Consider the following 13,063-nt stretch of genomic DNA (forward strand, 5'->3'; position numbering starts at 1 on the left):
CCATTCAAAATGGTGGCTGTGATTGGAGGAATTTAGAATCCTGCTCCTCTTAAAAGTGTATTAGAAGTAGTCACTTATATATAGTTATTTGTATGTGACCGATTCTTGGTAATTATTTCAGAAGGAGTGATTATTTCACCAACAATATTCATTGCATAGTGTAGCTGTGTTTCGTGAGCTGAATGTTCTCACGACCTCTAGTATTACATTTGCATCACATGAAATAATTGCCTATAATGTCTCTTTTATTTAAAGTGTCTTGGGCTGGATTTTCGGCTTTGCTCATTTTGGGGCGGTAATGACGGCGAGGCAGTAAAGTTTGCGCCCGGGAACAGTTTGCACCTCAGTCAGCAAAATTCGGCAGCTGGGCTCTGAGTGTGGGGCAGAGCGCTAAGGGAGACGTTGCACAACTCTCTCAGGGTGCTAAGCCGGCTGAGCAGGCAAAAATGCTGAGCTAAACAGCTGGCCTCTGAGAGCTCTGACAGGCCTGGGGAGAAAAAACCCCCCTGAAAAAACCACCAAAAACATTCCCAATAAATAACTACCGCCACCACAACATAAACCGCAAAAAAAAAATAAAAAAACAATAACACTTATCTGACATTACTTACCTCACTGAAGCCGCTAGAGGTCAGACAGCATTTCAGAGGCGGTTCCAGCACAGAGCTCTATGGAGCATTACGGATCGGGCGGCAACCAAAATCGAGCCGGTGCCACAACCAGGGGTATTGCACACCAGCTCGCCTCTTCTGGTTGGTAATGCTCGTGCCCTGCCGAAACCGGCCCCGAAAATCTTGGCGGGCGCTGGAAGCTGGCTACCCGCCCGGAAGAGCTTACCGCCGCCATTGCTGGCCTCCGGGGTGAAAACAGAGCAGGCAACAAGCCGAAAATTTGAGTCTCATTAAATAGGCTGTGCATTTTCTAGGTTTGATGTGATGAAATCCAATGGCTATGGAATATGAAATGTCATGACAATTCAAAATGTTAGTGCAAGTTTGGCTCACTCACCTCTAAATTTTCCATCCATGAGACATTTTTGTAAATCTATTATGTATAATGTCGTTAGAATTGTATGAGCTTCATAGAGCTGTTCCTGTCCATAGCATGTGGTATCATTGTATGGATTTAATGAAAAGGTGTTCAAGATTACCTGATAAAAATTACTGTCAGATATCAGAGATTTAACATCATAGCTAAAATAGCAATCAGTGATTTTCTGAAGTGTGGTAAAATATTTATAATTTAGTTGGATTTAATTATAGCTTTTTCATTTTCATTAACTTTATATTTTAGCTTAGTATTCGTGACAATTAGTACAAATGTTGAAAATATTCATGAAGATTTTATCAGTTACAGAAACAGTGAAATAAAAATGTCAATTAAAATTTACAGAGCCACATATTTCAGAGCCATATATTGCCATATGCTTTCTCCCCATCTTTTTTTATACGTAATTCTATAATTTTACATCCATACATATAAAATATCTAAAATCTCTCATTGGTTTACGCTCAAGTGTAGAACTATATGACCAGTAGAAGTCAAAGGACCCATTGAGTTTGTGCCAGATCTTTGCTAGAATGATCCAAAACTAATCTCCCTGCCCTGCTCTTTGCTCATACTCCTGTATCTCTGCCTCAAATATTTATCCAATTTTCCCTTAAAAGATGCAATGCGCTCTTCCTCAACCACTTCCTGTGGCAAAGTATTCTATGCTTCAACAACCTACTGAGCAACAAAATTACTCCCACCATTGTTCCTCTCTCTCTTGAAGCCAATTTAAAATCGATGACCTCTCCCCAACCAAAGGAAATTATCTTCTCCTGTTCACTCTATCAAAACTTCATAATTAAAAAAAAAAATTTACAACATTTCCCCTGTGCCTTCTCAGCTCCAATGAGAATAATCCCACTATCTCAAGTCCTTCCTCAGAACTGTAATTTCCCACTCCTCCTGATGTCCCTGTGAATTTACACCATACGCTCTCTATTGCCTTCATGTGCTTTCTATAATGTGATATCTAAAACTGCACAGAGTTCTCCAACTGTGGTCTATTCAATGTTTTTTTCTCCAAATTTATAGTAACAATGGAACCAAGTTTGAACTGGTCATTAGAACGGCGCACCTCCGAGCCTTGTGCCTATTATTTAGAATGAAAAGTGCGCCTAAAAAGTACCTTGCTATTCTGAAGTGTCTGCAGGCCTCCATTCCGGTCGGCGCAGTGCAGCTTGAGCTGCGGGGGGCGGAGCTATCGACGTGCTGTGTTTACACAGCTGACAATGGGGCGGGGCTAGGACCCAGCGTGTCTGTGAGTGCCGGCAGCGTTGCGCATGCGTGTTGGAGCGTGCGCGCATGCGCAATGGCACAGAAACATTGGCTGGGTGAGCGCTTTCCCGCCCCTATCCCCTGGCCGAATGGCCGAAGATATGCTGCTGCATCCTTTAGTGAGATGCTGCATGATCGATTTTCCGCCCCTAGCCCTTGGCCGAACGGTCGAAGATATGCTGTTGCGTGCTTTAGTGAGCTTTGCTGCTAGGTGAACGCTTTCCAGCCCCTGACCGAATGGATAGGTGCTGCATGCTACAGTAGGTGAGGTAGGGACTTTTATTTTTTTATTTATTGATTTATTGATTGATCTTTTATTTTTTAAATTTTAAATTTTAAATTTTTTGATTTATTGATTTTATGATTTATTATTGATGATGGTTCTTTATTTTTAAAAGTGAAGGTGTTTAGTGCTCTCTCTTCCCTTCCCTCCACGCCCCCCCCCACCCCCCCATCTCTGGCTAGTTGCGTTGTTTTCTTAACTCTACACAAGGTTTTTCCTGGCGTACAAAAGTGGACACTTACTCCATTCTAATTTATTTTGGAGTAACTTTTCGCAGTTTAAACTTGCAAAACAGGCGTAAGTGGCTGGACATGCCCCCTTTTGAAAAAAAACTGAACTAAAATGAAACTAAACTAACTCACGAGAACTGGAGCAAACTAAATGAGGAGAATTGCAATTTCTAGGATACTCCAAAAAACTAGTTGCTCCAAAAAATAGGAGCAAATCCAGTTGAAACTTGGGCCCCTTATTAATTGTACTCTATACTCCATTTATAAAACCCCAGGTTTGCCTACATTGCAGTTCAAAGTAATTCATTGTATGTAGTGCAGTTTTGGATGATTCAAAGATATTCATAGGCATTACATAAATATAAGTGTCCTTTTATGGTATTTTTTTCAGTATTATGGTGACAAACATGCATAACAGTACAGATTTATGGATAGAAATATATAAAAGGAGCTTTTATGCCAGGATTATTAAATGCTTCTAGCTTTATAAGGCAGTCAGTATCATAAAGTCATTCCAACAAAATCCAGGACATGATGAGTTATAGAATAAAGTAATAAATGAGATACAGAATAAAGTAACAATTATCACAACAAGTTCTGGTTTAAAGACGAATCTGAACTTTAAGGTCAGCAAATCTCTTGCAATCAGTTTAACTTCAATATTTCTAACCTAATTTTCTCAATTAATATTCTTGAATTATATTTCTAATAAAATCCTTTAAATACAACTGATGCCCCCTCTCCCACGTGGAGTTCTAATCTTGTACTTTTCTTTTTTAAATGTTGGGTTTTATTTTCATAACCATACTCTAATGTCTTTTCAAAGATTATTAGGAAGGCAATTACAGTGCAATTGTAAATGTTAACTTGGCTTGAGGCAGAGAAGTCATTAAACTCTCACAAAGCAACCTCAGAAGATTTGTGTCTTTGATCTAATATATTCTTTGAATTCTCCTTGCATGTAATAATCACTGTTTATCTTTAAATTTCAAGATTCACGAGGTCTTCAATTGCCAGGAGTGTGACAAAAAATTCATATCAGCGAACCAGTTGAAGCGCCATATGATTACCCATTCAGGTAATTCCAACCTGGAGATTCTTGTTGAAGAATAAAAGCAGATAGCACGAAGTTTCACTTTCTGGGGCTTGCCTTGAGACCTGCTTTCCTGGTAATTAAGTAACACAAAATAAAATTTGTCATAGCTGCTTAACTGTCTTTAATCTGAAAAAGAGCTGATTTATGTTCATAGTGTGAAGCTACTTTTCTTTGAAGTCATTCTCTTTTTACTGAAGCTAATTAAGCAGAGTTTGCTATTTAGAAGAGATGGTTTAAGATGTGCAAATTGCAGAAGATATACCCGAGCTTGTCCTACAAAAAGCAATTTGATGCATGTAATTCAAAAGGCATGCAGCTGTCTGTCTAATTAGTTTAATCTTAATTGTGTTGACTTAATTGCAAGATTCCCTCAGTGGATAAAGTCTCCCTTTCATCTTTCCTTCTTTACAAACTGACAGTTTAATATTTGCTGCTCATTCTCCACAGAGAAACGCCCTTACACCTGTGAGGTCTGCAGTAAATCTTTCAAACGTCTAGATCAAGTGACTGCGCATAAAATTATTCATAGCGAGGATAAACCCTACAAATGCAAACTTTGCGGAAAGGGATTTGCTCACAGAAATGTGTACAAGAACCACAAAAAGGTAAATATGAATCCAGTGTCTATACATATGTATTTATATATATGTATATGTATTTGTGTATGTGTATATATGTATGTATATATATTTGTGTATATATACATATTAAAAAATTACACACAAATTTGTGATTAACCCTGCAGTTGACTGCAAAATAAAATAACCTTGTAATGCCCTACTACCAATCATGATTGATAAATTTGCACTTGCTTACGTCACAATGTTTGTAATCTGCACTCACTGACATCACCCTTTCCACAGCACAAGGACCTGGGGAAGCTCTGCATATCGGTAAGTCATTAGTAATTTCCCAGTTGAACAACTTTAAAAAGATTGTACTTAAAAAAATATATATATATAAATGCAGGTAGGGGAAGTTAATGGTATTAATACAATCTTATGTGGTGGATAACATGTCAAATCCATTCAATTGTTGTTCTGGATTTAAGATGCTGTCCATACTTCTCAGTTGTGTTACTTCCTTGTAACCTCCTTCTACCAGTTTTAATTCCATATATGACAGTCAAGTTTCCTGACCACTGCTAAAATGTTAAATGTGTGGCATTTGTCAAGCTGTATATGGTCTAATTGAAACACAGGTAAAAATGGGAAAGATTCAGTTTACTGACTGGACATGCAAGTTCACTTTGAGTCATGAAAGTGGTTGTGTTGTTTAACTAGTGTAAATATTTTGTTTGCAAGAATACTATGGAAGAGGTTTTGGATCATTAGTACTTAGAGAGCTTTGAATTAAAAAGCCTGAAACATTGGGCCAATCTCTCCATTTCCTGAGTATGTTGAATGGTTAGAATAATTTAGCTGAGGATCATTATTTCTGGTTTGTGCTATTTGGCTGTGACTTTCCCGATATCTTGATGTAGGATTATATCAGCTGTTGTAGATGCCCACTTCGCCTTTATATTGCAAAGCATAACCAATAAGTTGTTATCAGTACCACATATCTTCGCAGGTGCTGGTAATGATTCTGCTGGTGCCATTTACGGCTCATCTAGACCCATCTTTTGTTTCTTTACTTCCCATTACCATCCACTTTTTCCTTGTCTCATCATCCCTTTTATCATTGAAATCACGCCTGCCCTCCAGCCTATCACAGACCTTCTCTTTTGTTCTTGCTTCCACCTTTCCTTGCACATGTACTTGCTTAAAATCTGTTACATCTGTAACAGTTGCCAGTTCTGACGAAGGGTCACAGACCTAAAACGTTAACTTTGTTTCTCTCTCCACAGATGCTGCCTGACCTGCTGAGAATTTCTAGCAGTTTCTGTTTATTTTTCAGATTTTTAGCATCTGCAGTATTTAGCTTTTTAAATTGTTATGAGGATTAAATTAACAACCTTAAGGGATGTAGTTAAAATAGTTAAAACATATGTGTTACAAGAGTTCTTGTGACTCCTTCAATTTCTGGGAGCCCTCTGATTTTAACCATGCCCTTCCTGCTGTTGCAGTAACTAATTTAAATTTTCCCTTTCTTCTTTTATCCTCGTATAAAGTTCAGCAACAGATATCTGTTCTCTAATTATGCCAGATCTGATGACTGGCTAGATGTTGCAAAATTCAGGGCTCTGCAATTCTCAGACCCACTTCAAACCTTTTTCTGAAATTTGAACCCGTTCGAAGTTCTGGACCTGTTGGTTATGCTTCTGATTCCTGCACACCATGTAGTGGCTGTTCGGAACTACTCACACAGCTAGTTTGCCCTCTTGGGAAATATACAACTCTTTGAGTTCTGCAGGTGGGTAGTCCTTGCTCAGGGGACAGCTTCTGCGCAACAGGGTGACTTGACTCTGAGATGATAGGAGCTGTTGGGACACTACTGGCCAGGGTTGTTATCTTTTGCTCAGTCCAAAATTAGATGATTGGAATTGGGAGAGTGGCTGGGGTGTTTGACATACATATAGGCATGGAGTTAATTCATGATTATTGTGTCCACTTTTATTCAATAACCCATTATATTTTTCTACATAGCTTTCTCTATCTTTACTGATTAGTCATCTCTGAAAATAGTTTTATAATGGGTGACTTGTCTCAAAAATGTAGATAATAAAATTATTTCTGGGCTTCACAACATAAGGTTAGGTAGGAACACTAGATATCTCCATGGCTTGCCCCAATACTCAGGCCTAATGCGAAGAATTAATGCCAGGCTCAATATGAAAGCTTTTGCCTTTTTTATATTTTAAAAATGTTTTCATTTGTCTGCAAAGCCTTTTACTTCCAGTACTTCCCAGTATCCATCTTCCTCCTCCTTCTTACACTTTTCCTCAGTTGCAGTTGATGTAGTTAGATTGGATAAGAACATAAGAAATAGGAGCAGGAGTAGACCATATGGCCCCTCAAGCCTGCTCCACCATTTAATAAGTTCATGGTTGAACTTCTATTTCAACTTCACTTTCCTGTCCAAAAATTTGTATAACTCAGTCTCGAATAAACTTAACAACTGAGCATCCACAGCTCTCCGAATGAATAAATTTCATCTCATCTCAGTCCTAAATGGCCGACCCCTTATCTTGAGACTATGGCCCCTAGTTCTAGACTCTCTCTAGCCAGGGGAAACAGCATCTCAGCACCTATCCTGTCAAGCCCGCTAAGAGTTTTATATGATTGAATAAGATCACCTCTCATTCTCTAAACTCCAAAGAATATAGTCCCATTCTACTCAATCTCTCCTCACAGGACAACCCACTCATCCCAGAATCTAACTAGTGAGCATTTGTTGCATCACCTCTAAGGAAAGTATATCTTTCTTTGGGTAAGGAGACCAAGGACTGGAGTTTCGGCTTTTAAGATTTCGGGGCGTTAATGGCGGCAGGGCGGTCCACATACCATCTGGAAAAAGTTTGCGTCTTAGTCAGCAAAATTGGGCAGCTGGGCCCTGATTTTCCCCCAGAGCGGAAAATCCAGCCCCAACACTGTATACAGTACTCCAGATGTAGTCTCATTGCGAGAGGGATGGAGTACAAAAGCAGGGAGGTCCTACTGCATCTGTATAGGCTGCACCTGGAGTACTGCGTGCAGTTTTGGTCACCTTACTTAAGGAAGGATATACTGGCTTTGGAGTGGGTACAGAGACGATTCACTAGGCTGATTCCGGAGATGAGGGGGTTACCTTATGATGATAGATTGAGTAGACTGGGTCTTTACTCGGAGTTCAGAAGGATGAGGGGTGATCTTATAGAAACATTTAAAATCATGAAAGGGACAGACAAGATAGAGGCAGAGAGGTTGTTTCCACTGTTAGAGGAGACTAGAACTAGGGGGCACAGCTTCAAAATACGGGGGAGCCAATTTAAAACCGAGTTGAGAAGGAATTTCTTCTCCCAGAGGGTTGTGAATCTGTGGAATTCTCTGCCCAAGGAAGCAGTTGAGGCTAGCTCATTGAATGTATTCAAGTCACAGATAGATAGATTTTTAACCAATAAGGGAATTAAGGGTTACGGGGAGAGGACGGGTAAGTGGAGCTGAGTCCACGGCCAGATCAGCCATGATCTTATTGAATGGCGGAGCAGGCTCGAGGGGCTAGATGGCCTACTCCTGTTCCTAATTCTTATGTTCTTATGTTCACATCAAAGCCCTATATAATTGCAGTAAGATTTCCTTACCCAACCTTCTTGCAATAAAGGCTAACATACCATTGCCTTCCTAATTGCTAGGTGTACCTGCATGTTAATTTTCTATGATTCGTGTACAAGGATTCCCAAATCTCTCTGAGTACCAACATTTAATAGTCTCTTGCCTTTTATAAAATATTCTGCTTCTCTATTCTTCCTACCAAAGTGGATAATTTCACATTTCCCCTCATTATACAGCATCTGCCATCTTCTTGCACACTCACTTGACCTCTCTTTGTCGCTTTGCAGCCTCTTCGTGTCCTCCTCACAGCTTACTTTCCCACCTAGCTTTGCATCATCAGCAGACTTGGATATATTACACTTGGTCCCCTCATCTAAGTCAATGATATAGATTGTAAATAGCTGAGGCCCAAGCACTGATCCTTGCAGCACCCCACTAGTTACAACCTGCCAACTGGGAAATGACTCGTTTATTCATACTCTCTGTTTTCTGTCCATTGACTAATCCTCAATCCACGCAAAAAGTTACATCCAATCCCATGAGCCCTAATCTTGTGCAACAACCTTTTATGTGGCACCTTAGGGAATGCCTTTTAAAAATTCAAATATACTACATCCACTGGTTCCTCCTTATTTATCCTGTCAGTTAAAGCCTCAAAAAACTCTTAATAGATTTGTCAATCACGATTCCCCTTTCACAAAACTGTGTTGACTCTGCCTTATCAAATTATGATTTTCTAAGTGCCCTGTTACCACATCCCTAATGATAGATTCAAGCATTTTCCCTATGACTGATGTCAGGCTAACTGGCCTATAGTTCTCTGTTTCGCTCTCCCTCCTTTATTTAATAGTTGGGTTCAATTTGCTATCTTCCAATCCATGGGGGATGTTCTAGAATCTAGGGAATTCTGGAAGATCAAAACCAATGCATCCACTATCTTTGCAGCCACCTCTTTTGGGCCTCTTTGTTGGCCATCAGGTCCAGGGGATTTGTTGGCTTTTAGTCTCATTAATTTCTCCAGCACTTTTTCTTCACTAATATTAATTACTTTAAGTTCCTCACTCTTATTAGTTCTTTGGTTCCCCACTATTTCTGGTATGTTTTTGTGTCTTCTACTGTGAAGACCAATATAACATTTGTTTAACGCCTCTCCCATTTCCTTATTCCCCATTATAATTTCACCTGTCTCTGCCTCTAAGGGACCCATATTTAATTTTGCTAATCTCTTTTTTTGCATACTTGTAGAAACTCTTACAATCTGTTGCAAGATGATGTAAAAATTATTTAAGTGCAGCAATTGTTGCCCACTGTTAAGATGTTCAGCCTTATAGTGAAAACTAGATTGTTGTAGATGTTAAGGTAAAAATGAATATCTGATCTGATGTAAAATAATTCTACTTGATCTTACGCACACCCAGGCTGTTGTGTTTTACTTTTTGTTTACAGAGGATTAAAAATTTTTTTTTAACTTTAATCATTTTTAGACATGCATATTCATAAATTGATTAATGTTTTACTTGCTGATTTTGAGAGTGCCTGTAAATGAATCAATGAAAAAAATAACTTACATTTATGTAATGCCTTTCAAGTCCTCAGGACGATCCAAAGCTCTTCACAGCCAATGAATTGTTTTTGAAATGTAGTTACTGTTTTGTAGGTGTTACTGTTTTGTAGGCAAACATGGCATCCACTTTGTGTGCAGCAAGGTCAAATAAACAGTAATGAGATAAACGACCAATTAATCTGTTTATGCCAATTCACTAATCCACTTCAACACATAATGTCTGATACCTGATCTCACCAGGTGTCTGTGTGATCCTGGTAGAAATGCGGCCCTCCACAGGGAGGAGTTGGGATTAGAAGTAGCAATTAAGGACCAAAAAATATTTGAGGAGGCTGAGGGTTTTTTACAGGACCATTTTTTAAGGGACTTGCAGCAGCACCTCAATTCCCTTTTTGCTTATGGGACCCTTATGCTCCCCCATCCATCTATTGCTAGCGTTTCTGGGATCCTTGGCAGGGGTGCCACAGATGTGCCCTCAAACTCGCAAGGGCCATCTTGTGGAGATCCCTCTCCCTGACCCCATAAACTTTGATGTGATCAGTGGTGTCATTCTATGGCGGGTTCAATGACAATTTGCTCAGTAAGATCTTTGGTGTGTGACTCTTAGCTAATGTATCCTGTAGAACGAGCTACAGGAGAATTGTGGCAAAGTGATGGTGCCTGACATATGGTCATTGCTCTACTAGTTGCCAACCTATTTTTCTTGCAGTCACAGGCAAATTATCTTTAACAGCTGTGTCTGTGGAAGCAGCAGTGGCTTGTGTAGATGGAGTTTTTAAAACTATTCGGAATCAGCTATTTTCTTATGTTCTGATATCTTCTCCAATCACTAGGAAATGTCTGTACAGGAGAATAGGAATAAAGCCAGAGAGGAATGAGAATGATTCAGGCACTCTGGTGCTGGCCATATTTATTTTGCCATCTGCACTGTTTGCGTTTACATTGCAGGTAGTCGTGCTGCTGTCAGAGATGTGGCTGGGAGCCACCAACTTTGGTGGTGCTGTCTATCTCTGACTCCAGTTGCACCAGAGCTTTTATATTATCAATATTATCTGACAGCAGAAAGCTTGCAATATAAAAGGGTTCTGTTATTACAAGATTTGTGCTAAGCTAATTCATTTCTGAAGGTGTGGAGCTGGATAAATGAGCACTGATAATCAAAAAGTTGGCAATTTTCCCCAGTTCACAAAGAATATGGAAGAGCTAAGGGGAAAATAAATTATTTTAAAACCAGGCTCTATGTGGCTGTAGTGAGATTTTCTGTCCAGGAGAGTATAAAGTATTTTCTTGTCAACGTGCTTGTTTTGGGTATTTCTACAAATGCAGTAAAGGGTACTTGCTGAAGCCTTTTATACTGAGGTGGGCATTTTGCATTTTGTCTTGAACATTGTACAGAATAGATGGACTCTGCGAAGCATGGACTGTTTACTTGTGTGCTCCATAGTGACAGCTATACAGTCATTTCTTTAGATCAGAACGGTGCCATTTTCACTGCAACGAATTTACAATCACGCGGCACAGATGGGAGCTAAGGCAGCCATCGATAGATCAAAAATTTGCATTAACATAATTTGAACATTGGCTGCTCATGCGATCTTCTAATTACAAAAAACAGTCATAGCGAGGTTGTGTAGAAACAAATACAAAATAAGAAACAATGAAAACAAAGAAGCTAGACGGATATAGAAGTGGGAAATGAACTGGAGTTAGAGAAGACTGAATTGGGTATAGAAAAATGAAAATAAAGGACAGCTTGTTTCTGCTCAGTTTTTAGTTTGTTTCTGTGTTTTGTATCTGCATCAATACAAATGTACACAGGCAACAAAGAGAGAACACAGAGAAGCTACAACTATAAAGAAATTGCAGAGCAGTGAAAACCCTAAAGCAGAGCAGCAGAAGCAGTTCAGTCAATGGGATACTGCAGCTTTACAGCTTTTTATTCTTTTCATCTTTCTTTTCGTCTGTTTGCTTTTCTTTCTCTTAAATTTTTATGTGCTAGCAGCCATTTGGGAGCATCATTGATGAAGCTCTGAGTGCAGGTCACCTAGTTTTCCTCTCAGCTGCAGTCGGTGTGTGGCCTGAGTAGACCAAGGAAAAAAAATAGCATTTGCCTTTAAGTAGTGAAACATGGAGGAGAAGAGGAAGAATTCTTACCTTTAAGAATGAAGTGGTTCGAATAGACTTGGACTAATTCAGAAGCATACCCTAGTTAATGCAACATTTTTAACAGTATTAAGTTTGGATGAGACAGCAGATAATTATCTTTATAATCTTGAAAAATATATCCGTTTACATCAGTTGATTTTGTGGCATCTCATGGGAGAACACCTGGAAAAGCACAGCTTGATAAAGGACAGCCATCATGGATTCAGAATGGAGAGGATGGGTTTAACAAACATACTGGCGCTTTTTAAAACTTTTGCTGCAATTGTGAATAAGGGATTGATGATTTAGATTTTCAAAACGCATTTGGCAAGATTCCATAGAGATTAATGTTTAAGCTTTTAAAAAAAATCATAGAATAAGGGGAGGAAAACTGGCTCAAAGTCAGGAAATGGAGAGTAGCCATTAATGGATATTTTCAAACTAGAAAGTGAGATTCTTGGTTTGAGGGATTCAAAAGCAAGATTTCCAAGTTTGCAGATGCTACTAAGTTTGAAAGCAAAAAAAAACAATGAGCAACAATACAACCAGATTTAGATGGATTTAGATCGTTCTGATACTGTGGATGTGTACCAGTTGCAAAGCATATGTGTGGGCCTCATTAAAGCCCATAAATCTAGCCAGTTTTATTTAAATCGGTACCACATTGAATTGAACTCAGTTTTTGACCCACTCCTGTAGTGCTGCTTACCTATTTAAAGCTGTGTGACTGACAGATTTCTACAGTTTGCAGCCTGGTTGTTTGACTTTTCGTACTGCAATTTCAATATTTTACATCCATTACTTTTCTCTTCTATTTGCTGCATTTTTACATTGCAAGACCCCTTTAGCATAACCTTAGCACTGTTGCTGACAGCAGCTGCAAATCTTAGCTGTAATCACACTGCTCAGCATGGGCATGCAACTGAGCTTCTGATGGCTGTCATGGATTATGGGGAGGAAGAGAAATTCAGGCAGGTGCACTTGTGCTTGGCTCAGGCTCTAACTCAGGCCTGCACACCTTTGGGATGTCTCGAGACTGGCCTATGCTTCACAAGGGAGGTTGTAATGGAGTAATTTAATTTACTCAAGTCCAACCTGAAGACAAGATCTACCACAGCTACAGCCCTGCCCATTCCTGTGAAGGCTACAACAGTATTGCATTTTTTATGAGACTGGCCCATTTCAAGTCACTACTGGTGACATTTGCCACATTAGTTAGTGTTCAGT

General features: G+C 39.3%; 1 protein-coding gene across 5 annotated transcripts in view; it reads left to right on the forward strand.

The window, feature by feature from the left end:
• prdm5 (PR domain containing 5) overlaps window positions 1-13,063 on the forward strand; it is a 479,054-nt gene that overhangs the window by 180,673 nt on the left and 285,318 nt on the right. For 3 of the 5 annotated variants that reach the window (XM_070863973.1, XM_070863988.1, XM_070864000.1), the window contains exons 9-10: window positions 3,832-3,916; window positions 4,382-4,539. In XM_070863973.1, coding sequence (XP_070720074.1) covers window positions 3,832-3,916; window positions 4,382-4,539 — 243 coding nt within the window. Of the gene's footprint in view, window positions 1-3,831; window positions 3,917-4,381; window positions 4,540-4,797; window positions 4,828-13,063 lie in introns of all 5 variants that reach the window. The other 2 variants (XM_070863981.1, XM_070863995.1) reach the window with 1 other exon arrangement.

This window comes from Pristiophorus japonicus, chromosome 2, assembly GCF_044704955.1.
Source record: "Pristiophorus japonicus isolate sPriJap1 chromosome 2, sPriJap1.hap1, whole genome shotgun sequence".
NCBI lineage: Eukaryota > Metazoa > Chordata > Chondrichthyes > Pristiophoridae > Pristiophorus > Pristiophorus japonicus.